Below are 27,354 nucleotides of genomic sequence, written 5' to 3'. Positions count from 1 at the left end.
AATTTTCCATATTGGCCAAAATAGAAATGTTGATGTATCTTGAATCTTGATATTTTGCTTAGGCTTAATCACAACGCTGAGGCTGTTATCTTTTTAATTCACACAGGAAGTGGTGGTGTTTGTTTACGGAGACGACAGAAAACAATAGACAAATATAAAAGTGCAAAATGTAATATTATTAACACTTATAACCAAAGGCTACTGGTGCAAACTTTCACAGCATCCATGAGACGTTTAAGGAACAAAACTGAGCACGGTCATAAAAACGTGACTAAAACCTCTGATTGTTCGTCTTAAATCAGAAAAAAACTGTTCAGTAAACGAGTCAAACCTGAACATGTGACTGAGCCCAGAGAAACAGTGAGGTCACAGGCCTGTTGGGTCAACACATTTGTGCTCTTCAAGGGTTTCCTCGGTGGTTTGAGGCCCAAGAGGGGGCGGTGGCGCTATGGTCATTATCAGATGGATGATTTTACACAGCAGGTGGAAAGGCAGCGTCATCAGGTACTGCATCAAGGCCTGAAACACATACGTTAACACATGAGCCACACGTGTACTAAATACAGGATACCTGTAGTGCACGGGTGTCAAAATCATTATAGTTCAGGGACCAAATACAGACCAGTTTGATCTCAAGTGGGCCAACAGATTTCAGCAAAGAGCAATTTTAACTTTAATATGCTCTAGTTTGCATTTCCACATATAAATTACATGATAGACAATATCCAGTGACCTTAAACTGAAATTCACTTATATTTCTTTTAATTTATGAACATTTGTTATTTAATTTTGTAGAATAGTTTGATGTGATATAAGCATGGGGAATTTACAAATTTTGTATCCATGTGTATTTAGAGGGGCTGAGACAATAATTCATGTTTTTTCCATCACTTTTACTTTTTCTTGCGGGCCAAATTAATGCTCTAAGACTCGGATTTGGACCCCGGGCCTTGAGTTTGACACATGTGCCACAGTGGAAATGTATATCCTCAAAAATGTGTTTAAATGTATTACCAATAAACATATGTGTGCCTTTTAAAAAAAACAAAATAAAAAAACACCATTAAAACGACTTTTTAAAATGATTTTATACCTTGGGAAATAAACTATGTAGAGCCGCCATTTTGGACAGGATATGACGCAATTTTGTTGATCAGCCTGGCCTGTCACTTTATAGAAATGTTCCATTGTGGGAGGTAGAGGCTGACAGGTCTGTTTACATTGTGGGAAGTGTAGTTTTTCTGTTTCTGTGTGTAACCTCTCCTTCAGTGATAAAGTTCAACATCCAGAGCTGTTGTTAGCAGCAGAAAACGAGCCATGGCTGAGTAGTTAGGTGTTGGAAGTAAACAAATGGTGCACTATGGTTAGAAACTGTGATGAAAGCTGCGTGAAAGGACATCTGTCATTGATTGGATGATGCTCCACTACCTCTGAGGGTCAGCACCTGACAACGCCCTAACCAACAGGTAGTTCTCCTGACAGAGTTCATCATTTTAGCCACAAGGAAGTTAGAGGAAACAATGTGGTGGGGGTCCGGTTAGTGCCATGACACCCGCCATAGTATCCCCTGTAATCAGAAATGTAGTCATGATCTGAACAAGTATGTTTACAAGCTGCATTCAAGGACTTTTTGTGAAAGAATTATGTCGGGATTGCGTCTGGTTTCAGATGTAACTTTGGCTTGGTGCCAATTAGCTTAGCCCGTTAGCTTAGCCCACAGATCCCTCTCATAGCAGCTCAGCTTGAAGCGGCCCTCACATACCACCAAATTTCATCCTAACGTAAACATTTTGTGTGTATCGATATTATGGAGCCAACATCTGGATAACTCTGACTCAGACACAAAAGAAATGTTTCTGTGGGGTTTTCTCTTGTTGTTATAGCAACCATTAGAGTTACACTCCATTACTGTTTAGAAACTGTAGACCAGGGGTGTCAAAATAATTTTAGTTCAGGTGCCAAATGACGGACCAGTTTGAGTTTAATAGGGCCACAGATTTTAGATGGAAAAAGAGCAAAATTTAACACTAATGTGTCGTTCCATATATAAATGATAAGGTATGTTGAGTATATCAGTCCTGCAGGATCTTCACCTAAATTTACCGATTCTAGGGAAATTTTGTGGAATAATGAGGAAAATTTTGCCAGATTTTGGAAAAAAATGGGAGTTCTTTTAACAATTTGGGAATAAAAATGACTGGCGTCATGTGATATAACAACTGAAAACTGAGCTCTGCAAATATTGTGGATTTTAATAGATTTTTTGTGTTTGGAGGGGATGAGATACAACTTGGTCATTTCCAAAATGGTTCATGTTTTTTCTGTCATTCTGTCAACATAATGTACCTTACTTTGCACTTCCGCGTATATTTGATATAGAAAGTATGTAAGGAAACCTACAATGTTCAAGCAATAAGTTATAGATTTTTCTTTAAATTTCCTAGATTTTGTGTCATTTTTGAAAAACAAAAAAATAATCTCAGTAAATTTTGTGGAATAATTGGGAGGAAATTGCAAGATTCTGAAAAAATTTTGAGTTGTTTCAACAATTTAAGATGAAAAATAACTTCCATCATGTGATATAAGCATTATATTGTGGAATTTCATTGAATGTGTGTCATTGGAGGGGTTGAGATATCTACAAATGAATTATTCGGTAATTTACACAATAATTAATCATTTTTGTCAATTTTACTTTCACCTGCGGGCCGAATCGGATGCTCTAAAGGGCTGATTTGGCCCCCGAGCCTTTAGTTTGACATGTGCAGTGTTTCTCAAAGTTTTCTGCACCCCCTTTCTCTTTACTTCTGAATCCAAGCACCCCCATTACCGACTACAACATTTTGCTTAGAAAACTATAAAAAAAACAACTCTAGAGCATAATAATGGAATGAACAAGTGATAACACATTTAAATAATCTCATTTTGTAAATAAGTGGGAAAAAAAACTATTTAATGCAATGGTTTCCAACATTTTTTGGATTGTGACCCAATATTGATATTAAGAATCAGTCCTTTTAATGTCTTTTTTATATATAAAAAATGTGTATATTTAGGCTATTTGTAACACATCAAACACATTTGTAGTTATTTACATTTTTCACTACAAGTACCTTTTAATAACCACTTACAGTAATCACTTCATGACCCATGGGAGGGTGAGAAAGGCCCTCCTGCTGATGGTGAGGGTACATGGAAGGTCCAACGAGGAACAGGAAGTTGCTGTTGGGCTGAACAGGTACAGGTACAGGTACAGGTACAGGTGCAGGTGCAGGTGCAGGTACAAGTGCAGGTACAGGTGCAGGTGCAGGTACAGGTACAGGTACAGGTACAGGTGCAGGTGCAGGTACAGGTACAGGTACAGGTACAGGTGCAGGTACGTGTGGTAGTAACGACACGTGGTTCATGAAGCTCGGGTTTGGAGGGAAGTTGGTTGGGAACGCGTTTGGAGTCACATAAGGAAAACCACTGAAAGACACGGGTCGATTTACACCTTCATTACACAAAGAACCTGGAAGTAGAGAAAGCTGATACATTATAAACACTTTAATCATCACAGATTTAGAATATATAAGATATACAAGCATATTTTTTTTTACAAGGGCCACGTAATCTTGTTAAAATTCATTAGTTATGTTATTGTGATGAAAATATACCCTTTTTTTTTTTTTTAAAGGTAAAAAATAAGGGGGGAAAGTTGCAAGCATTTGATTTCGACCAATGTTTGAAAAATAAGGTATATTCTAGAAAGTTTCACATCATCTAAATCTCTACATCATTCCACTGGTTCAAAGTTAGATTTTTTTTTTAAATTCATTTTGAAACTAAATGAATAAAATAAAAATAAAATAAATAATGTAATAATATAAATATAAAATGATACTGCACCATTTTTTTTAACCATTATTGTTTGGGGAAAAAAATAATAACTGTAATTATAGTTTAAAAAAATAATAATTTTTTAAAAATAAGGTATTTTCTCAAAAGTTTCACATTATCTAAATTTCATCATCATTCCACTGGTTCCAAGTCATATTTTCTTTTTTAAATGCATTTTAAAATTAAAAGAATAAATTACATAAAATCATATAAATCTAAAATGAATACAAAATAAAAACAAAATAAGCTGCGTCCCTGCAAGTAAGAAAACATAATAATTATAGTTAAAAAATAATAATAATAATTTTAAAAAAAAATAATCTAAATGTTGACATCATTCCACTGGATCAAAGTTTTATTGATTATTCATTTTAAAATGAAACGAATAAAATAAATAATAAAAACATAAAATAAATAAAAATGAAATACAAAATAAATAACATTTAAATGATTACATATTCAGCTGTATACATTTACCATATAAAAGCATTTATGAGTCATTGAGTGTAATTAGGTGAATAATATTGTGTTTCTCACCTGGAACAGGGGGCAGCACCTCCCTGATGTCCGGCCCGGAAACCGGCTCTCCCTCCAGGTCAGCCCGGCCCGGGAGGCCGGCAGGATCCCTCCTCCCCCAGGCTTCAGCACTGGTTGTCGGACCACCTTCAGCCTGGGTTGCTCCGGTTTGGCCTCCCGGCGTCTGCCGCTCCTGCCTCGTCTTCTTTTTCTTCAACCTCCGGTGTAGGTCGGAGGTCTCGGTCCGCTGTGTGACCTGGTTACACTTCCAGCACCGACACAGACGGAACGGACACCGTTTACCGTGACCGCGCTTGGCCACCACGATGCCGTGATGGAGGCACCGGGTGCACCTCACCAGTCTGCCCAGAGTCAGCTCCTCCCCAGGGACCAGAGACTGTTCTTCTTTAGACAGAGACATGTTGGAATGATGGAGGTGAACAGGTGCTCACGTTGACCTTAACGTGACCTCACTGTCCCACGGACGCTGACCAATCAGCGGCCAGCTTTGATCATCACTGCACAATACAGTTCCCACGACAATTAATACATTAACCATTACTTTACAACCAAACTAATGTAAACTAATGTAAAGTTTGTAAACACATAAAGGTTGATTATAAGTACCGTAAACATTAATAACAAAATAAAAAATAAATTTCCAATCTTTAATATGTTTGTATTCGCATGTGTATGAATATATGTTTTCATTTTGTATTTATTTTTTGATTTCCCAATTAATATTTTGTTCAATATTTTCATTGTCTTTTGATATTGATTTTTGTGTACTTTGTCTATATATTATTTTACCCTCATATGTCAAAGATGAATTGTGCATTTTGTCTCATAATTTTGTAAGTGTTCATTTGTTGGCCTTTATTTTAAATTGTATATATTCATTGAAAGGTGTGGAACTTTTTTACAAGCCGTTTGGGCTCGTTCCCTCCTTGCACTTTTCTATTTTAATGTATGCTAAATAAATAAATGGAAAAAACAGCAGGAAAACGTCCCCAAACTAATTTTAGGTCCTATTATTTATCTCAATGGAATTAACATGTTAATCCTACTTTTAATGTAATGTGCCCTCGGTTTAATTTTGTATGGCCCCCAAAATCAAAGCACACAAACACAAAACACCAAAAATACACTAAAATTAAAACAAAATTACACTAAAGGACAATAATCAGATTTTTGTGGCCCCCCACTGTTATAAAAGGTGCCCATGTCTGCTCTATCGTACTAGCCTATTAAACACAGACGAAATTGGGCCATAGGCGTTCAGATGTTACTGCGTTTTAAAGTTGAATAAACTGAGGAATGTGAGCTTTCATGTATTATTTTCATTGTAAATAAACTGGTAATGAAATACAGGCCAAATGTCTGAATATGTCATTATAAATAGGCTACAGTTAAGTGACCAACAGCAGAAAACAATCCCACACGTCGGAATGAAAACACCCAAAGAAAAGAAACATTTCAACTCCATATTTATTTACATCGTGTAACCTGTTACAATATAATTCCTTGTTCCTTTTTTATTATAAATACACCGGTTTAAACAAGGCCTGACAACCCTCACTAAAATACATCCTTCAAACCTTTTAAAATATAACAAAGAAAGGAGATAAGGCTGAAATGAACACAACTATTTCTCTTTTTTTGCACCTTTTAAATGTTAGTATATCATGCAAAGCAGACAGAGTAAGAAAATAAACATGATATAGATTAAAAAGTCTTGCTTTTACAAAGAAGAATTCAACTGAAAATAAGTATCTGTAGTGTACAATACCAATGCTGGGTCAGGTGCAAAGCTTAAGGATCTTTCTTTATTTCATGGCTTTGAGCAGGAGATTGAAAGATAACTATAGAGTATTATTCTAAAGTCTGGCAGGGAAAAAAAAAAAAAATCCTTTCTATTATGTAAAATTGTATTATATATAGCCCAGACTGAGGCGTCCTGCTATTGGGCTGTAAAAAGGCTAAGGTGATATACTACAGCAATGTTACAATGGTTATGAATACAACAGTTTATTCAGTCATGCATCAGTCAGTCTGCAGTTTGTCTCTGCATCGCCTTAAAACCACTCATCACCCCTGTAAAGTTTTAAATGGGGATTTGCAGGCACTTACAAAGCATGTTTGGATCATAAGAATCGGAAGATAGTCGGATAAAACCTAACAATACGTGAGCGAGTGTGTTTTTGGTACAGTTGCAAAAAAATCGTTGATAGTTCAGTTTATAGCTACAGTTCCAACAAAAGCGGAAGATTCTTGGAAGACATTTGAGCGGGAAAACACCTAAATCATTAATAGGTATTGATCATTTCAAAATAAAAATGAGTACATTTGACACATTTTGCTTGAATGTAGCTTTTGAAGGGGTCAAATCATGTCTATCACTCTTGCACTTGTGCAATCAAGAAGTCAACTATGGAAAGTTACATATCGTTTAAAGATCTTAATCCTGCTCCACAGTCAAAATATACACATGTGCACAATCTTAAGTTTATACATTCAAATCAGGCTTTTCTCTATGAGGGACTTGGTATTATGAACAAATTAAAGCAACAGTGTGGAACACTGTAAAAGTTTATGTTGGTAAAGTTTACCACAAAAATGTCCAAAAAAAAAGCAGTTTGCAACACAAACAAAAACTCTGAAAGTCGTGGCTGTAACTAAAACATGGAAGAAGCAGGAAAACTAAATTATGCAGGATATATAAAATTAAACTTTAAAAAAAAAAGTGTAACAGTTCCAGGAAGATTAGAACAAAGATAGTCTTTGTCCAGCTGGGATTAGGCATCAGGTGAGGGTTGTGATTTTTCTATACTTTGCGTCTCAGATGATGTTTTCTGAATTGTTAGTTCAATATCTGCGACCATAGGTGGTTGGAGAACTGTATGAGGAAGATGAAAAGGTTGTTGTGAAACTAGACCCAGTGGCGTCAAAGCTGCCTCTTCTGGAGCCAGACCTAGAGCCGGTTCTTGAACCTGACCTTGACCCGCTTGCAGAGCCGGAGCCACTGACACTGTATGGACTGTAAAGACCTTTGCTCGACTGAGATGAGGCCTCGAGCAGACGAAGGCCAGTTCCCTCCTCCACCATGCTTCGTTCCATAGCATCTTTGTATGAGATCTTAAGCTTTGTTTTAGGGCATGTGAGGTATTTGGAATACGCACTAACATCTCGTAACTTCTGCGCTGTACGTGCGTCTAAAGCACCTTTCTTCAAAGCCTCATCTAAAGCGACTCTGCCTGTCACATCTGGTTCAATTAAGCCACCAGTGAGATACTGGACCTCGAGGAACCGTTGTCCTGCTTCGTAGTAAAGCCAACCTTTCTTAAGAGCTTGAGCTGCAGACATTTTGGATTTTGTTCGGGGATCCTCAAAGCCATTGAAGGCCTTTTGGGCTAGGGTGATACGATCCACCATAATTTTGTCCACAAGCCCTTTGTTCATTGCATCTGCAACACTAAATTTCTCCCCAGTGTTGGGATCAATGATGCCTCCAGTGCAAGCCTGAGCCTCCAGCAGTCTCTGACCAGTGATGTTGTCCACCAGGTTTCTGTGAATAGCTTCGGTGACCGACACCTTCTCCAGTGTGTCTGTGTCTAAGATACCAGCGACAGGACCGGTTTCCTCTGTTGGGTCATTCCATATGGTTGCTGGTGTTTTGATAGAAGGTATTGGACTCATTGTATAGGAGGAAGAGGAGCCAAAAGAGGATGAGCGTGATCTGCTGCCGCTCATGTTTCCTGACAGCATGTCTGCAAACTCAGTGATGGATAGTGTTCCTGCACGGTACTGGTCCAGGGCAGACTTGTCTATCAGGCCTTTCGAGGTGGCATCATCAATGTCATACTGACGACCAGACCTTCTGTCAATGATTAAAGACTTTACAACTCCATCAGAGGAGGTGCTTGTGATTTCCTCCCATTCACACTCTTGCTCGGCGAGCTCTAAGTATGTCTGATGGTCAATAAGGCCTTTCTGATATGCTTCATACACAGACATTTCTTTGCCGGACTCTGGGTCAACAATAACCACCCTTCGTTTTCGAACAGAGGACTTTGATGAGGTCTTCCTCTCACGTTTCTTTTCTTTCAACAAAAGAAGAGCCAGTCCAGTTTCTGGGTCTGTCATGCATCTCTCCATCAGCTGAAGGTAGGTGAGGTTTTCCTCAGTGTTTGGATCAAAGAAGCCCTTGGTGTCATCAGAGGGGTCTGTGAGGATCTCATTCATCTCCTCGTCAAAGAGGCCACGTTCATAGGCGGTTTCAACTGGCAGTCGATGACTCTCCTGTGGATCAATTATTCCCCCAGTCGCAATTTGAGCCTCTAACAGGCGAATGCCATGGTCTTTCAGAATGAGTCCCTTTTTCATTGCCTGGAAAAGAGAGATCACTTTACCAGAGTATGGCTCCCTGTAGCCCGTAACAGCTCTCTCTGCCGAGAGGAGTTTATCTTTAAACTCTGGACCAACTACACCCATTTTAACAGCTTCGGTAACATTTAGTTTTAGGTTTTTAATTGGGTCGATTACATAACCTGTGGCAGCCTGAGCCTCGAGGAGCTCGAAGGCAGTTCCTGGTCGGATCATGTTTCTTTTCATGGCTTGGTAAATTGACAGGCGGTCTTTGCTTGATTCTACATACACACCAGCAATACAGCTTGTGCCCTCCAGGTATTTCTTTACATCTCTACTGACCTCCTCCACTGAAATTAGACCTTCACTGAGTTCATTGTAAGTCTTTTGGTTGATGATCTGTGACCGCAGCAACTCATCCAAAGTGATTTGTTTCCTGAGACCCTTAAACAGGAGTTTTCGGTCTGCCAGTGAAAGTAGCCGCAAACCACTTTCTTTATCCACTCTGCATTTTTTTAGGAGCTGAGCATAAGACTGAGCCTCATCTGTGGTCGGGTCAATGAAGCCTTGCACATCTGCCGTGGGTTCAGATATTCTGTCAAGGGTCTCCTTGTTGATGTATCCGCGCTGCATAGCAACATCTGTTGGGAGGCGGAAGTAGTAATCAGGGTCCATCAGTCCTCCAGTGGCATTCTGGGCTTCCAGGAGCTTCAAGGCACCATCCTCAGGAATGAGGTCCTTTTTCATTGCCTGGAAAAGAGAAATCACTTTTCCACTGTATGGGTCCTTGTAACCTGTTACTGCTCGCTCTGCAGACAGAAGTTTGTCATGAAGTTCTGGACCGACAAGCCCTTTACGCACAGCTTCATCAACAGTTAGAAGTTCATCTTTAACTGGATCGATGATGAATCCAGTTGCTGCTTGTGCCTCAAGAAGATTCAAGCCAGCTTCAGGTTTGATTTTTCCACTCTTTATGGCTTGGTAGATGCTGATCTTTGGAGGACTATCAGACAGGATTCCTGCAATGCAGCCAGTGCCAAAAAGATACTGCTTCACCGATGGCATCTCCATGACTTCACGGGTACTCATCTTTTCTTGTTTTAGGAGGTTGTATGTTTCCAGGTCAATAATGCGAGCACTGTACAAATCATCAATGGTAACCTTTCTTCTGATGACATCACATGACATGCTCTGCTCTGACTTAAGAGTCTCTCTCTGCTCAATGATTTCAACAATGATTATTAGCATTCTGTCCTTGGAGATTTGTCCAAGGCGGTACTGCTCCAAGAGACGAAGCCTCTCCTTTTCTGGAAGCATGTTGGAGTTCAGAACTTCCCAAATGGTCATACTCTTTCCAGCAAAACTCTTATGTGGTATCTCAATTTGAGTATTTGCTAGATCTGTTTCAGCTTGCTCTTCTGTGTACTCATAAGATTTTTCAATGGGAGCAGGAGCTTGGACTTTTGGAAGAGATAAGTAACACAGGCCGGTGTTGGGATCTCTTGTGCATTTTTCTAGCAGTTGCCTATAAGTCACACTTTCATTGGTGTTAGGATTAGTGAAGCCTTTAACATCACCTGAGGGTTCAATGAAAGATTTATACATTTGTTTACTGAGATAGCCTCTCTGAATAGCTACATCATTGGGCACACGATGACTGCTGACTGGATCGATGATCCCTCCTGTAGTAAGCTGAGCTTCTAGGAGAGGAATGGCTTGCTCCCTTAGGACGAGTTCATTCTTCATGGCCTGGAACAAGGAAATCTTGTGGCCTGTGAATGGATCTTTGTATCCTGTCACAGCTTTTTCAGCTAGGAGAAGTTTCTCATGAAGCTCTGGGCCAACAACACCAGCCTTCACAGCATCATCCACAGAGTACTTCAGGTTTTTAACAGGATCTGTTATGAAGCCAGTTCCGGCTTGGGCCTCGAGCAGTGCGACTCCTGTGTTTTGCTGTAAAACCTTATTTTTAATGGCTTGGTAAATGCTTAATTTTTCATTTGAGCCTTCCATAGTGACACCATCAATGCGGTCTGTGCCCTTCAGATACTGTCTTACTTTATCAGTTCCACTGACTTCTTTGGGTGTCTTCTTACCCTGCTGAAGTTGATCAAATGTGGTCTTATCAATGATGTTTGAATCAAGAAGAGACTTGGCAGTGATGGGTGTCCGAAGACCTTCAAAGCAGGCCTCCTCCTTTGTTTTGTCCACTTTCTCATCAACAATGGTAATGACTATCGTTATCAGCTTTTCAATTGTGACCTGTCCGGTTCTATATTGACGGATTAGCTCGATTCTTTGCTCTTCAGTGATGTATTCAGAATTAATAATTTCCCAAATAGTAAGTTTTCTTCCCTTGAAAGGTCCACACTCCAGCTCCATGGTTGCCTGGTTCAATGCCTCCTTTGTTTTAGCTTCTGTAATCTGTTTGTCTTCTTTCGGCTTTTGGGCCTTCTTTGAGAGGGAAAGCAATGGAAGTCCAGTTTCTTTGTCAGTAACGCATTTATTCATGAGCTGAGCATATGTTGCATTCTCCTGCGAATTGGGATCATAAAAGACTTTTGTTTCATCAGTGTTGCTGTTCAAAGATTTGCTGGTTGAATCATCCAAATATCCACGCTTGCAGGCAATGTCTTGGGGTATGCGGTAGCTTTTAATGGGGTCGATAATTCCACCTGTGGAAAACTGTGCTTCGAGCAAACGGGTACCTTGATCTTTCTTAATAAGGCCCTTATTCATAGCTTCAAACAGGGAAATATTTTTACCAGAATATGGATCTTTGTAGCCACTGACAGCTCTCTCTGCGGACAGTAGTCTTTCATGCAACTCGGGACCAACAAGGCCTGATTTCACTGCTTCGTCAACTGGCATTTTCTCATTTTTCACTGGGTCAATTAAAAATCCTGTTGCAGCTTGGGCTTCCAGAAGATTAACCGCTGTCTCTGGGGAGAGCAATTCTTTCTTCATGGCTTGATAGAAAGGCATTTTCTCCTTTGTTGGTTCATTTAACACTCCGGCAATACTGGGTGTTCCTTGTAGCGCCTTCTTCACAGGGTCCATCTCAGAGACTTCTTTAACTGTTATCTTTCCATTACTCAATTTGTTGAACAAGTCTTTATTGATTACCTTCGCCTCGAGCAGTTCACTGGGAGAAATTGTAGCTCTTAGACCATTAAATACATTCTCATTGTTCTTCTCCTTGTCTTCCACAACAGTGATGACGATTTTGATAATCTTTTCCACAGTTATCTTCCCAGTCTTGTACTGACGAATCAATTCTCTCCTTTGCTCCTCCGTAAAGTATTCAGAGTTAATTACTTCCCAAATGGTTACGGTTTTTCCTTTGAACTTTCCAAATGGCACATCCAACTTTGATCTGCTGAATATCTCCTTAGTTTCTGTGTCTGTGTAGGTTCTGTCAGCCTGCGCAGCATTCTCTGACACTGGTAAGATCAACAGGCCGGTCTCTGCATCCTTGGTGCATTTCTCTAGTAGCTGTTTGTAGGTAAGTTGCTCCTGCGTGCTGGGGTCAATGAATAACTTGCAATCATCAGTGGAGTCTGTCAGTTTTTTGTTTATGTCTGCATCAAACAGGCCTTGTTTGTAGGCGGTCTGAAGAGGCACTCGGTGGCTATTTATTGGGTCAATAATGCCACCAGTTGCAAGCTGTACATCTAGATATTTAGTGGCCGGCTCCTTCTCAATAAGTCCTTTCTTCATGGCCTCAAACAGAGAGATTTTGGATCCAGTGTATGGATCCTTAAAACCAGTGGCTGCTCGCTCTGCAGATAGCATTCTGTCATGGAGTTCAGGACCAATTAATTTCTCTTTAACAGATTCATCAACAGTGAAGGCTTTATTTTTTACTGGATCAACAATGAAGCCAGAGGCTGCCTGAGCTTCCAGAAGCATGGTGGCAGTGTTGGGAGAAATCTTGTTTTCAGTCATGGCCTGATAAATGCCCATTTTCTCTTTGGATGGAGTTAGCACACCTCCAATACAGTTCTGTCCTTTCAGACATGCTTTTATCTTGTCAATCTTTCCAAGGTCATCCACAGAGACTTTCCCCTTCTTCAGTTTATCAAACTCCTTCTTGGTCAGGACACCGATGTCCAGAAGCCTTTCAGCAGGAACACTTTCTCGGATTCCTTCAAAACCTAATGGTGATCCCCCTTTCTTTCCAACGTCCACTTCAACTGACCCGTTAAAGACTTTCTTTGTTGTTGACACAGTTGTCATAGTCACCATCTGCTCCTCGGAAACTTTCTCAGTCTGAACTTCAATTTCCTTGGTTTTGGAAGCTGCATGCTTTGGAGTACCCTCAAGGTTCTGCAGTTTCTCTCTGAGCTTCTTGTTCTCTGCTTCCAAAAGCTTTTCCTGTTCAACCCTTTTCTTTTCAAGCACTTCCATTTCTTTTTGCTTGTTCTTCATCTCTGCTTCAGCTTCCTTTTGCTTCCTCACAGCCTCATCCATTATGGAGTGAAGCTTCTTCTGCTCTTCTGCCATGAGTTTCTGTTGACGTTCTTGTTCTGCCTTCAAGTCCTTGGCCTTGTTCACCTCGTCTTCAAACTGCTTCTCAAGCTTCTTCTTCTCATCTTCCACGGACTTTTCTCTTTTCAACAACAGCTCTTTCTCGGTGAGGAACGACTGCTGCAGTTGCACCTTTTGCTGCTCAATTTGTTCTTTTTGGGCATTTGCAATCTGAGAAAAAAAGAAAAAAAGGTTGATGAATTATGATATAATATCTCACCAAACTGAAATCACTAAGATTCCCAAAATTAGGTTCTGTAATTTGGTAAGAACTAAACTTGTTTGCTTTCTCCTTTAAAAGGTCCATGTGCCTGTCGTGTTTTCAACATTGATCATGTTTTATGTATTACTGCTAGATAAAAGAGATAAAATAGAGGAGACAAGGTGAATACTATAGCTTGGAGATGGCATCTTTGATCACAGCCGGGTCCACAAAAATGCGATTGCCTGATCCGAGAGCCAAATTATTAACAATCATATTAGCATTTAAAATAATGAACAATCTGAGCATTAATAGGGGAAAAAAACAAGGATTTAAGTGGTCATTTTTGTGTATTTTTATCTAAATTTGTGTGCTTTGAGGGTCATTTTGTGCATTTATGTTGTAATTTCTTCTGCTTTTGAAACAATTTTGTGTTATTCTGTTGTCATTTTTTGTGATTTTCTTTGTATTGAATATCATAATTTTAGTTTTTGAGTCATTTTAAAATTTTCTCTATTTTTGTTCTTATTTTATGTTTTCAGAGTAAATCTGTGTATTTTTGTTGCTATCGTTATGTTTGTTGTTATTTTCTGTATCTTTGGAGTCATTCTGTGCATTTGTGTTGTCATTTTATGTTTTTGGGGTCATTTAAGAGTATTTTTAGTGTTTCTTTTCTGAACATTTGTCTTGGTTTGTGTATCTTTGCTGTTTTGCTCCAGTCATTTTGTGTATTATTTGGAGTAATTTTTTGTATTTACTTTTGGGGGCAATCAAAATGGAGGCTCTTTGACAGCCCCCAATGGCCTGATATCTATCGCAAATTTCTTTACTTAACTTACTTTGCCGATTTTGCTTCCTATTTTCAGCTGTTAACAAATGACCTGGAGCCCTACTCCATGAACTGCGTCAAAAAAATATGCTAAACTTCCAACTTTGACCTCCAATACTTCACATAGAGAAAAATTCCTCAGCTTAATGTCGAACATTTGCTTTAACTCTCTGAACTTGTAAATCCAAATGATTGCTTTTAATACAAATGCTAAACATTCCATATCTAAAAAAGTGACAATTCTCACAACACAATTTCATGAATAATATTGTCAGAAATTGGAATGGGGAAACATTTATATAAATTGCTGTGTGTTACTTTAGGGTTGCAATTTATAAGAAATGTAGTCCCATGGGTAACTTATCTTTATTGTAGTTAGTGTTTTTAAAATGAGCTTTAGTCTAAATTTTTCAAATTTGCACTCAATACCTCTTGAGATTTTCGCTGCAGCTCCTCCGCTTCCTCTTTCAGTTTTGCTCTCTCTCTCTCGAGGTCACTTATGGCTTTGTTCAAGTCGTCTGCCTCTCTTGTGCTCTGCAGCCTCTGCGTTTCCAACTTCTGCACAACAATCTCCGCCGTCTGTTTCTCTGTGGTTTGAAGACGATTTTTTGCTTCTTCGGCTTGTTGTTTGAACTTCTTTGCCTCGTTCTCTGCCTTGGCTTGGGCGTCACTGAGCTCTTTAACCTTTAGTTTCAGTTTCTCTGCCTCAGCTGAGACGTCCTGCTGCCTCTTTCTCTCAGCCTCCAGAGATTTTTGAAAGTCCTCCGTCTCCTTGTCAAGGCGCTGCTGTATCTGTTGCTTGTCCTCCAGGAGTTTTTTAGCTTTCTCCTGAGCTTGGTTCTTCTGTTTCTGAAGCTCCTCAGCTTCGGCTTTCAGTTTCGTAGCCTCTTGGATGGCCTGCATCTTCTCCTTGAGTATCTTTTCAGCAAGAGCTCTCTGTTCAGCCAAGTTGGCCTCAGCGATCTGCCTCTGCTTGGCCGTCTCTTCAGCCTGCACAGTGAGTCGAGCAGCATCTTCGGCCAGGCTCTTCATCTTCTCGGCCTCTTCAGCAAGTAACTTCTGTGTGCTATCCTTATCTTTCTTCATGAGGCTACGGTTTTCTTCCTCAATTTTGAGCTTCAGTTTTAGGAGCGTGTCCATCTGGGTCTTTACTTGACATAGTTCTGCCTCCACCTGTGCCTTTTGTTTCACAGCATCGTCAACCTCTCCTTTCAGTCGTTGCAGCTCCCCGTCCAACAAGCCCTTCTGGTTAACAGTCTCTTCAAGCTGCAGTTTGACCATCTTCAGCTCCTTTTCCACCTGGGACTTTTGATTCAGGGCTTTCTCTGCTAGCTTCTTGTGTTTGGTCATCTCTTCATCAGCCTGCTGCTTCTGCTTGAGAGCCGCTGCCTCGGCTGCTGCTCGCTTTGCAGCCTCTGCTTCAGCTTCCTTTTTCAGTTTCTCTGCATCCTTTAGAGCTTTGGCTTGTTTGGCAGCTTCATCCTCTGCAGCTTTTTTCTGCTTTTCAGCCTCTTCAGCCTTCTGACGAAGTGCAGTGGCCTCTTTCTCTGCTTGAGCTTTAGCTTTTTCTGCCGCTTGTGCAAGTTTCTTGGCATTGTTGAATTCCTCTTTCATCTTTTCCTGAGCGAGAGTGCCTTCCTTGTTCTTACTGGCGACATCCTGAGCTTTCTTCTCCGCAGCGGTGCATTTCTGCGCTGCCTCCTTGGCGAGCACCACCTGCTTCTCTGCCTCTTTCTCAGCCTGTTCTTTGTGTTTGTTGGCTTCAGCCGCTTTCTTTTTCAGTCGCTCGACTTCCTCCTGAGCAGCTTTGCATTGTCGAGCCGCCTCTTCTTCTGCAGCAGTAATTCTCTTCACCTTCTCCTCGGCTTCTTTCCTCTTCTTCTCTTCATCCGCTGCGAGCTTCTTCAGTTTCTCCGCCTCCTTCTCAGCTTTGAGTTTGCTCTTCTCTGTCTCATCTGCAATACTTTTCAGCTTCTTTAAGTCCCCCTCCAAATCAGCCTTCTCTTTCGATGCTTTCTCAAAGTTAATCCTGATGATGTGAATCTCTTCTTCGACAACCTTCTTCTGCTTTAGAGTTTCGTCCACGAGAGTCTTTTGTCTCTGCAGCTCAGAATCGGAGGAGCTCTTCAGATGTGTGATTTTCTCTTGAATGTCTTGCTTGTGCTGAGCAGCCTGGTCCTCCAACAGCTTCCTCTGATAGGCTTCGTCCTCAGCCTTTCTTTTCAGCCTTTCATTCTCTGCCTCTTTTGCTTTCAGTGCGATCTCTGCCTCCGTCTTCAAACGAGTTGCTTCGTTGATAGCGGCCAGTTTTTCCTTGAGGATTTTTTCGGCCTCGGCACGTTGCTTGGCTGCTTCGTCCTCTGCAATCTGCCGCTGCTTCTTTGCTTCCTCCGCGACCGATCTCAGGCGAGCCGCTTCCTCGGCAACCTGTTTCATTTTGAGCGCCTCGGATTCCAGGAGCTGCTTGCTTTTCTCTGTCTTTGACAGCGTCTCCTTCTCAGCCTTGGTTTTCATCTGCAGCAGGGCGTCCATTTCGCCCCTGACCTTTGCCAACTCGTCCTCAAGTTGTTTTCTCTGTTTTTCAGCATTGATCACTTCGTTCTTCAGGCGCTGCAGCTCGCTGTCCAGCAGGCCTCTCTGCTGGTCTGCGTGGTCAAAGTCGGCTTTTAGGCGAATGCACTCCTGCTCTGCAGACAGCTTCTGCTGAGCAATCTGCTCTGCAAACTTCCTCTGGTTCTCCAGCTCTTTCTCTGCGTTCTCCTTCTGCTTCAGCGCAGCCTCTTCGGCTTTAGCACGTCTCTTGGCATCTCGCTCTGCTTCAACCTTCTGCCGCTCCGCTTCATCTTGAGCTTGATTCTTTTTTTGTGCTTCCTCTTCAGCTTGCAGTCTTAATCGGAGCGCCTCATTGGCTTTCTGCCTCCACATCTCCAGCTCTTTCTCTGCCTGCTCCCTGGCTTTGTTGGCCTCCTCCTGCTGTTTCCTCAGTTTTTCCGCTTCCTCCTGCAGCTGAAGGACGGTGCCCTGCTCCCTTTTCAGCGACGCCTCCAGTTTTGTTGCCTTTTCCGTAAACACGACGGCTGATGATTGCAGCTGTGAACTTGCAGACTTCTGCGCCACTTCCTCTACCACCTGAATCTGCCTGATTTTTTCCTCCTCGGCCTGTTTCATGCGTCGCTCCGCTTCCTCGGCTTGCATCTTGAACTTCTGCAGGTCATCCAGTGCTTTTTGCTTCTGCTTCGCTGCCTCTTTTTCTGCTTCCGCTTTACGTTTCAGCTCATCCTCAGCGTTCTTCTTCTTCTGAGCCTCCTCGGCTACTTGCTTGCGAAGCCGTTCCGCCTCCTCCTGAGCAGCTTTGCGGAACTTCTCGGCCTCCGCGGCCTTGTCTCTCAGCATCTGTAGTTCATCGTCTGCAGTGCCTTTCTGTTTGGTGGTTTTCTCCAGCTGGAGGCGGATTATGTAAAGCTCCTCTTCGATCTTCGTTCGGCTGACCATTGCCTCCTCCAGCTGCTGATTCTTGGATTTAATTTCCTGCTCGGATAGACTTTTCAGTTGCTGCAGCTCCTGTTGGATGTTCTGCTTTTGTTTCTCTGTGTCCACGGCCACGTTCTGCCTCTGGTTTGCATCTTCTTTCATCCTCAACTTCAGCGTCTCGGCCTCCTGTTCTGCTTTAGCCACAGATTTAGCCTGAACTTCAGCCAGCTGCCTCTGTCTGTCTAACTCGGCCTGAATGTCAGCCAATCGTTGTCTTTCCTCTTCTTTAAGTTTCTCTGAGGCTTTCTGTATTAGTCGATGCATAGAGGGAATAAATGGAAATGAGAAAATGTTAGCGTGGGAGTAGTTACAGAACATGTAGGTACATATGCATGTAAATACATGACTTCAGTTAAAAGTGTATCTATGGCAAAGGAAGGAATTAACAGAAAGAACATGTTGCGTAGGGAAATGCTTGTTGTCTTTGTATTTAATGGCACACAGCGACACACAACACACTTTTGCTGGACATATTTTCACAGATCACACTAATGTTGACATGCTCATACACTTTAAATGCAACATTAATTTTGTAATGTATGAGCAGCAGCATCAGGTGTGTTTTAAATCCACATTTGAATCCATTAACCAAGACTTTTCCACACTGCTGCATTGGTTCAGTCACTGCTCATAACAGATTTCCATCAACAAAGGAAATCTTAAAGGGGAAATGATTAGAAGCATGCAAAGAACCTTATATTTCGCTGGTGTTTCAGAGCAAACTGGCAGACAGCTACAAGGAAAGTTCAACACTTTATAAAGCTTTGGTATTAAAGTTCTGGTTCACAAACTGTTCGTTGTCACTACATCTTAATTTTTTTTTTTATACCTCAAACAAATTAATTTAGGTGTCAGCAGATTATGTATCTCAAATGGTCACACTATTAATTTATCTTCGAAATACATTAACCTGATAAAGAGTATGGAAGGTTGGTACGAATAACCGTATTGAAAGAAAGCATCAGCACACTTTGGAAGCTCACGTTTAAGACTGAAAATGTGTGTTATTACCTGGTCTTCCTGCAGGCGGCGCTGTGTGTCAGTGATGAATTTAATGTACTGGCTGGTGAGAGTCATCAGCTCACTGTAGCGACTTTGCAGGTTTACATACTGTAACAAAACAACAAGTAGACAAATAGTAATGATGGATCCCAATCATTTTAAATGTCAGGCAACGATAACGCTAGTGATCCCACCTCCTGAATGACGTCATCAGAAGCACACTGCATCCGTGGTTTCTTGAGCGGCGACGCTAAAGGGTCCTGGAGAGCTTTGTACGTCAGCAGCTGTAACTCATAATCCTGAAGAAGAAGAAACGACAGCTGAGACGACACAATGACGGAAATCATCCTTTTTTGGCATAAAACGAGCAGAAAGAGTTATGCACTTTTTTTGTCACGTCATTGACCCAGATATCTCTGCGTACCTTGATGGAGTCGATGTAGCCAATGGCGTTTTTTTGGCATTCTTCCACCTTGTCCTTGTTTTCCTCGACATCTCTGAGCAGTTTCTGTAATTATAACACAGAGCTTTTTGTGTAATTGAATAGCCCACAGAGAGGAAGTATTGACCAATCAGGATGCTCCTTTCATAGCGTACCTGCTCCTGGGCCAGCTGCTCCGCGAGGGCTTTGCTGTCGCCCAGGGGGAGGTTCTGGATGGTCTCTTGCCTCGTCCTGGCCTCGTCTAACCAGTGGATGAGCCACTCGTAGCTGTTGCGGTACGAGTTCATGTTGCGTCCCAGCAAGTCCAGATTCCGCTGCCTAAGTTCAAACTGAGCCAACATGGCCTGCCAGCGCTCCAGGAGCCCGTTGACCGTGTGGCGGTAGTGCTCCAGCTCTGGGTCGCGCTCGCTGTGGATCCTGGACATCTTATCGTTAACGGCCGTCGCCTTACGGAGGTCGTCCTGGAGACGGTCGAATGTTTCCTGGTCGCCTTCGGCTTCAGTTCTCATTGACTGTTGGAGGAGACACATCAGAGTGAACGAACGCTAGGGTTGGGCAATATATCGAGATTCAAGATATATTGAGTTTTCTATTTTGAGATATAGAAAATTACAATATCACCTGTAATGATGATATATGCATATTTTCATAGCTTATTTTGTATAAACATACTAGTTTTAGGAGTCACTGCTTTCTCTTCTTCTTAGAACAGCATGAAAAGCTTGTTATAATCCAGACCTTCCACTAAACAAACTACAGAACTCACTCACACATGCTGTCCTTCAGAGGAGAAAAGGCCAAAAGTGACTAAAATTGGGCAGCTGTTTGTTAATCTATGTCCCATTGTGTATTTTTGTTGTCTTTTGGTGTATTTCTCTGTTTGTTGGTACATTTTTGTAGGTTTTTTTTTTGCGTATTTTTGTTGTTCTTTTATGTATTTTATAGCCCCATTGTATATTTTCTTTTACTCCTTTTTTGTATCTTCTTGTCCTATGTCCTTCATTTCGTGTATTTTTTGGTATGTATATTGTTCATTCATGTATTTCTGTTGCCCCATCGTGCATTTTTTTCTCTTTTAGTGTTCTTTTGTGTATTTTTGTTGTTCTTTTCTGTGTTTCTCCATTTGTTTCTACGTTTTTATAGTTTCTTTTCTGTATTTTTGTTGTTCTTTTGTGTATTTTTGGAAGTCTTTCTGAGTCATTTCGTATATTTTGTGGTATTGTTCTTGGTTTTTTCTCCTATTTATTTTGTTGTCCTTTTGTTCTTCTGTGTATCTCTCCATTTATTTCCATGTTTTTGTAGATTTTTTTGTGTATTTTTTCCTCCTATTGTGTATTTTGTTGTCCTATTAAGTATTTGTGTTGTTTTTTTGTGTATTTCTCTGTTAATTTGTGTTTTTTGCTGTCATTTTGTTCATTTACTTTTAAGGGATGCTAGTTGCCTATGTTTGTGATACACCCACAAGTTATTTATTTATTTAATTTTATTTAATTTTAAAGCACCGTGAATTTACCCAGAAGACTTTATTCGAATAAAATTATTTAGATTTATTTCGAATATTGCTATTTTGAGATAAAAAATCCAAATATGAGTTTTCAATCAATCAATCAAATTTTATTTATAGAGCACTTTTCATATAATGAGTTATGGCCGATATGACCCAGCCCTAGTGAACGCAGTGACGGATGCGTATGGTGACTGATCTCCACCTTGAGCTGACTGCGATGCTCCTCCAGCTGCTTCTTGTCGGCAGGTATTTTACCGACATCTCTCAGACGTGTTTCGTAGCTCTTCAGCGTGTCCTCTGCGTCCTTGGTGTTCCTGATCACCACATCGAGGGCCTTCAGCCTGGAACCAAAGGTTTAAATATGAAAACTTGAACTCAGCTCCACGTCCGTCTGAGGCGTGGCCGGCTCTCACTTGTCCAGGTAGACGGAGGACAGTCTGTAGACGTGCTCCATCTTCTTCTGGGTCACGTCCAGATCGGATCGCAGCAGGTGGGCGGAGCTAGACTGCTGAGGAGACAGAAGGACTTCCTCTGTCTTCTCAGTGATGGAGTCCAAGGTTTTCTTCAGGCCCTCCAACTCAGACTGAACTTTCTGCAAAAGAAATAGAAAACATTTATGTTTTCCTGACTTCTGCGGAATAATTCCAGCAAGTTCATTTTGTCTTCTTTTGGAATAATATTATGAGATTTCATTTAATAGGACAACTTTTTTTTTTCAGGAAATTTACTTTGATCGTCTGACATGTTTCTACTTTCAACTGCCAGCCTTCTTCAGAGGCAGCTGCTGATCATTTTGATGTTTTCTTGACTTGCGCGTAATCATTCCAGCAGGTTCATTTTGTCTTCTTTTTAAAGACAAAATTTGGACAACTCTGAATAAAGTTATTCAGAGTTGTCCAAATTTTCTGAATGAATAAAACCTCAGCATAATATTCAAAAATTCGAAATTATTACGCGCAAGTCAAGAAAACATCAAAGTGATCAGCAGACACCATTGAAGAAGACTGGGAGTTGACAGTCGAAACATGTCAAAAATCTAAGGAAATGTCCTGAAAAAATGTCGTATTTTTTTCACAAATAACTAAAAAAAAAAAAGAAAAAGAAGAAAATACAAAAACACTTAAAACAACAACAAAAATATACAAATGAATGCACAATGACAATTAAGAGTTCATTCGTTAATAACGCGTTCTGATTGAACTCTGATTTACAATATACAGACCTTTACAGGAACACGGTTCCCTTTAAAAATATATATACTATAGTTTTTAGTGCTCGTGTGAAACTTTGAACCTGCATTTCTTGATAAAAGGAAAGAGTTTGATATGTTATGTCACCATTTGCTCGGCCGTCTTCATGGCGCAGGCTTTCAGCGGCTCTTTATCCACAGACTGACGGAGACGCATCACCGTGCGATCCTCGCAGCCCTCCAGCTTCACACGAATGTCCTTGATCTTTGTCAGGTAGGTTTTACACATGGACTCGTCCTGCTCTCCTGGAGGCAACACATCACATAAAAGGCAGCTTTAATTGTGTAGGAGTGTTGTAAAATCTTTATCTTTAGTGATTTTATTTTGAAAGAATCTTTTGAATCGTACACAAAACGGCAACATTAATACACAAAATGACTACAAAGACAAATAGGGCAGAGAGTCTCTAAAGAGACTTTATACTTAATAAAAAAAGACAAACCAAAACACACACAAAATAACAACTGCAACAAAAACACATAAACTGGCAGAAAGACACAAAATGACTCCAAAAACAAACCAAATGATGACAAAAATTACACAAAATGACTAAAAACAAACAAAACGTCAACAAATTCAGAAAAAAAGACAACAAAATACACAAAATGTCTCTAAAACACACAAAAGTACAAGAAACACACACACACAACAACAAAAACATACAAAATTACACAAAATGACTCCAAAAACAAACAAAACGACAACAAATGCAGGAAAAAAGACAACAAAACACACAAAAGTACAAGAAACACACACAACGACAAAAATTTTTTCAAAAACAGCCACAACAGGACAACAAAAACACACAGAAGGTCCACAGAAATCATTGTTTGATTAGAAACCAGTGGGTGAACTGACTGACAGTCGTGTTAATCGATCACTTTGTGTTCATTCATTGATTAATCAGATCATCTCTGACTCTCCATGCACAGCCACAGTCACGTTAGGAAGGTTGACAGTGATTAAAAAACTGCATGTGATTAAAGGTGGCAGCACTAAGTGTGTTAAACACACACACACACACACACACACACACACACACACACACACACACACACACTGAAGGTCAGCCAGTAACAAGCACCTACAACACATCAGCCACTTTAAACTGAAAGTCCTTACCTGCCCGGGGGGGCGCTGAGCCTGTAACGTGAACAACAGTCAACTCACACACATATGACTGGATACAGTAATAACTGAGGACTGAGGACTGGTCCCAGTGGAACCTCAGACTGGGACATAAAGTGTTCTAATAACCAGGTCCAAGGTGAGTATGATGTGGTACCTTGTTCTGCAGAGCTGACCATGGTGCTGTAGTGCTGGTTGGCCTTGTTATAGTTGGACTCCACCTGCATTCGATCCTCAGCACCAAACATCTGTGAGTCCTGGCTGTCCCTCAGGAAGTCCTGGTAGTGCTGCTCCAGGTTCCTAAGGGCCAACCGGTACTCCTCCACCCGCATGGTCTTAAACTGGAAGGAGAGCGAGCACACGTGGAGGGTGAGTTCTGCACGTTTAAGAGAGTAAAAATTCAGCGGTAGCTTTAAATGAACAGCTCCTTAAAGGGATCCTTCACTGTTTTTACAAATGTGGCCAAAAACCTTTGAAATGTTCTCATTAGTAGATCTATGTCTAAAAAACACATTATTTTGCACCATATTAGGTTTATTAACTTTTAAAAATAGGACTACTTTACAGTTTTAGAGCCTGTGTTCCTCCATCTTCAAATCACGTGATTGATGATGTCACACGGCCCCACTGCCTGTAAACATCCCATTGTTTTCTATTGGAGTGAAACATTCAGCCTGATTTTTAGATCATTTAGCAGCTTTTGTGGTCAAAATAACATCTTGTGCTGCTTTTAGTTGCTCTAAATAATAAGATTAAAGATGTTGATGTAAAGATAAAAACAGCGTGATTACTAAACAGTGTGCTGACACGCTCTGGTGGCTGAAGTTAGCGACTTTTGAAGGACTTCCACCCAAAAGGACTGCTATTCTCATGGCTCGGGCTTTTTCAACTGTTTGTGATTACTTGCTTACTTTAGCCACCAGAGCATGTCAGCGCACAGTTTAAGGGAGAGTAAAGGTCCCTAAGAGAGCTCTTCTTCTCTGCTTCATTGTCTCCTACCAGTGGAACTGTTGCCCCCTACGGTCACAGATTATTTTTCAGGTCACTGAACTGTTTTTATCCTCTTTCTGTAAATAAAAGAATCTTTAACTTTTCCTGATTATTTAGATCAGAGGTGCCGGACTCCAGTCCTCGAGGACCAGATTCCTGAGACGTTTAGATGTGTCCCTGCTCCAGCACACATGAATCAACTGAGTGGCTAGTTATCATGCTTCTGCAGAGCTCGATGACAACATATTGGTTTCAACTCTACATGTGTGAGTATTTATTTTATTTGATCAATATTGCAATGATGTTCAAGCACATTTATTCTGAACCTTTTTAATGCCATAAATGGCTTAGCCTGTTTAATGTGACCTACATGTTTGTTTCAAAATAATCACAATAAAAGAAAACAACTACGTATAATGTTCTGTTTACATTTCATGAACTCTGAATAGGAATATATTGTTATTTGATGACAGCTAATGCAGCTTGTTTAATCGGATATCTGCAGGTTTGTTACCATGGTGACGTTCCAGGTTTTGATGATGTGGATGTCCCTCATCAGGTACTGCCAGGACAGGAGACTCTTCAGGTCCACAAACAGGTTCTGCCACATGTTCTGGAGCCGCTGCAGGTTTCCATCCAGCCTGAGGAAAGGTCAGAGGTCAGCGTCCAATCAGAAAGTCAGACTGACGCGTTAAAGCTTACCCAGCGACGCTGTTCACTGCGTCCTTATTGGTCGGAGGAACCAGGAAGCAGATGGAGGGTACGACGGCCTCGCTGCCCTGATCGTTCAGAACTCTCCACTTGTAGGGCTGAGAGTTGTTGAGCAGAGCACATTCATCTCCTCTGTGCACCGTGATCTACACACAGTTTAAATCGTAAATGCAGGTCAACTTAATCGTAATTGAGTTGTAATTGAACATGGATAATTGTAATGAACCCAAACCCTGCTCTCTTCCTTTACCTCCATCTGTTTGAAATCACACACGGCCTGGATTGGCTGTTTTCCTTTGATGGGCGTGGCCGGGTTCCGTGGCTTCAGCTGAATGACGGTCTTAGCTCGACGCTTCAGACCCTCCAGGTGAGTTTTAAACTCATTCATCTGCTCCTTCTCATCCTGTGGAACACAGAGGAGGTCAAAGTCAACACATCTGGAGCAGCTGGAGACAATGTAAATAACACGTAGCATCAAGTGGAACAAGCTGAAAAAACAAAACTCAGTAGAATGAGAATATGAATAAAATGATCATAAACTCACACATTGCTCACGTATCATCAAAAAATTGTGAATTATCTTGTTAAAAAGACAGTTGTTGTCAATTTGCATATTTTTACAGTGAAGCGCAGAGTGAAAGGTTTTGTCTGTCTGTCTGTTAGCAAGAAAACTTGAAAAGTTATGAACGGATTTGGATGAAATTTTCAGGAAATGTTGATAATGGGACAAGGAACAGTTGATTATATTTTTGTGATGTTCTGGATTACCAAAAATGAGAAAATATCACTCCTGGAATTCACAATATGGGTGGATGTGAGCTGTGCCTGAGCCTGCTCCTTTAAGCGCGGTGGCTTATGGGTAATGTAGTGGTGGTAAGGAAGTGCATTGTGTGTATGTCCCGTCCAGTACCGGTGCTGTACTCTTTACATGTTTGTGACAAATCTTAGAAAGAATAAATGTGGCACCGTTTAAATAAAGTGCGCTCTCCGAGTGCTTTTCTACTTCCACTTGTTTTGTATATTTTTATTGTTGTTTTGTATACTTTTCCTCTTTTAGTGTATTTCAGTTGTTGTTTTCTGTTTCTGGAGTCATTTTTGTTCCCTTTTATCATGTTGTTGGACCATTTTGTCTGTTTTTGTGGCTATACATTTACTTTTCTGTATTAATACTATAATTTTTTATATTTTTGTTGTTGTGTTATGTTTATTTGTTTATCTATTTGTCAGCCATCTTGTGTGTTTTTGGAGTCATGTGACCATCCGGTGGCTCCCAGGCCTCCAGTTGCCCATGTCTGTGGATATGTTTGGAATTTCTAAGTAAAGCTGAAGATCAATTGTTCTGTAATCAAACCTCGTAGGACTTTTTCCCATGATCTAAACATGTCACTTCTCAACTTCAGAATAAGGATTTACTTTTTTTTTTTACTTTTTTTTTTACATTGTCTGGTATTTTTTATGGTAGCAAAAGTAAAGAAAACAAACCCACCGCTGCATCCTGCAGTAGATCTTCCAGCCTGGTGACGGTGATGGAGCGATCACACGAGTACTTCCTCTTCATCGTGTCCTGCATCTTTTTGAGCTTCTCCTCTGCGTCTTTAACGTCGGAGAAAAACTGAAGAAGAAGAAGAAGAAGAAGAAGAAGAAGAAGAAGAAGAAGAAGAAGAAGATTTAGGATGTGGAGAGCATTCTTCATAAAGAGTCGGAGGGGTTTGACTCACCTGGAAGTAGGTGGTGTTTTCCTTCAGGTGAGTTTCAATGCAGCAGCACAGCTGTAGGATCCAACTCCACTGGGTCTGTAGGGCCGCAGTGAAGGCCTGAGGACGGACACACACACACACACACACACACAAATAATTACAATTATGGTGTAATTATATTTGACAGTAATTGAAATTGTCATGTAAATTCTATAAAAAACTAATTGTAATTTAAAATTGAAATAAAGGCAAAGCTGTGGAACAATGTTACAGTTCTATATCTTACACATACTGTATGTAGTAAACAATCATTAAAATATGTTTCAAATCAACTTTTCCCACTTCCTGTCAGTTGTTCTCTTGAGATATAATTTTACCATTTTTAAAATAATTTAAATCTAGTGACAGAAAAAGGCTCAGACGCCCACACCAACAATATTAATACCAATATTTTCATTGATTAGGAAAGCCTAACAAGGTAACCACGAGAAAAGAAACTAATTAGATATTTTAAGTGTATTTTACAACTGACCTGTTAACCATAGAGATGTCTTGTTGTGCAAGTTTGTTGCTGTACATTTAGTTTTTTGTATTTTTATTGAAATGTATGTTTTTTCCTCTTGTTTTGGGAATTTTAGTTGTCGTTTTGTGTTTTTTGGAGTCATTTTTGTTGTTCTTTTATCAATTTGTCGGTCATTTTGTCTGTTTTTGGAGTTTTTTGCTGCTGTCCATTTTGTTTTGCGTATTTTTACTGTAATTTTATATATTTTTCTCT

The 27,354-nt window shown here is 40.5% G+C and overlaps 2 protein-coding genes across 22 annotated transcripts in view; both read right to left on the bottom strand.

The window, feature by feature from the left end:
- Positions 1 to 366: 366 nt before the first annotated feature.
- Positions 367 to 4,927, bottom strand: LOC114472561 (tetra-peptide repeat homeobox protein 1-like). The gene is made up of 3 exons (XM_028461881.1): positions 4,417 to 4,927; positions 3,132 to 3,511; positions 367 to 519 (listed from the first exon to the last, which is right to left on the bottom strand). The coding sequence occupies exons 1-3, from the start codon at positions 4,814 to 4,816 to the stop codon at positions 367 to 369; spliced, it is 933 nt and encodes a 310-aa protein (XP_028317682.1). The 5' UTR covers positions 4,817 to 4,927.
- A 938-nt stretch (positions 4,928 to 5,865) lies between these two features.
- LOC114471771 (plectin-like) overlaps positions 5,866 to 27,354 on the bottom strand; it is a 105,040-nt gene continuing 83,551 nt past the window's right edge. For 19 of the 21 annotated variants that reach the window (XM_028460659.1, XM_028460662.1, XM_028460660.1 and 16 more), the window contains 16 exons: positions 26,601 to 26,696; positions 26,369 to 26,494; positions 25,133 to 25,285; positions 24,874 to 25,028; positions 24,686 to 24,812; positions 23,339 to 23,522; positions 23,176 to 23,196; positions 22,141 to 22,298; positions 21,217 to 21,395; positions 21,006 to 21,144; positions 19,452 to 19,808; positions 19,279 to 19,362; positions 19,049 to 19,153; positions 18,864 to 18,962; positions 14,751 to 18,098; positions 5,866 to 13,461 (listed from right to left, as the gene is read on the bottom strand). In XM_028460659.1, coding sequence (XP_028316460.1) covers positions 7,261 to 13,461; positions 14,751 to 18,098; positions 18,864 to 18,962; positions 19,049 to 19,153; positions 19,279 to 19,362; positions 19,452 to 19,808; positions 21,006 to 21,144; positions 21,217 to 21,395; positions 22,141 to 22,298; positions 23,176 to 23,196; positions 23,339 to 23,522; positions 24,686 to 24,812; positions 24,874 to 25,028; positions 25,133 to 25,285; positions 26,369 to 26,494; positions 26,601 to 26,696 — 11,532 coding nt within the window. In that variant the 3' untranslated portion in view covers positions 5,866 to 7,260. The remainder of the gene's footprint in view (positions 13,462 to 14,750; positions 18,099 to 18,863; positions 18,963 to 19,048; positions 19,154 to 19,278; positions 19,363 to 19,451; positions 19,809 to 21,005; positions 21,145 to 21,216; positions 21,396 to 22,140; positions 22,299 to 23,175; positions 23,197 to 23,338; positions 23,523 to 24,685; positions 24,813 to 24,873; positions 25,029 to 25,132; positions 25,286 to 26,368; positions 26,495 to 26,600; positions 26,697 to 27,354) is intronic. The other 2 variants (XM_028460661.1, XM_028460665.1) reach the window with 1 other exon arrangement.

The sequence above is a fragment of the Gouania willdenowi genome, chromosome 11 (genome assembly GCF_900634775.1).
Source record: "Gouania willdenowi chromosome 11, fGouWil2.1, whole genome shotgun sequence".
Classification (NCBI taxonomy): domain Eukaryota; kingdom Metazoa; phylum Chordata; class Actinopteri; order Blenniiformes; family Gobiesocidae; genus Gouania; species Gouania willdenowi.
The sequence above is the reverse complement of the archived record's forward strand: the minus strand, read 5'-3'. Positions and strand labels throughout refer to the sequence as shown.

Excerpts from the sequence above, each read along its gene's own strand:
- LOC114472561 (XM_028461881.1), bottom strand. The coding sequence starts at position 4,816 with ATGTCTCTGTCTAAAGAAGAACAGTCTCTGGTCCCTGGGGAGGAGCTG. Across the intron at positions 3,512-4,416 it reads GGTGCTGCCCCCTGTTCCAG|GTTCTTTGTGTAATGAAGGT; the intron begins GTGAGAAACACA and ends CTCTACTTCCAG. Across the intron at positions 520-3,131 it reads TGGGTCATGAAGTGATTACT|GCCTTGATGCAGTACCTGAT; the intron begins GTAAGTGGTTAT and ends TATGTGTTTCAG.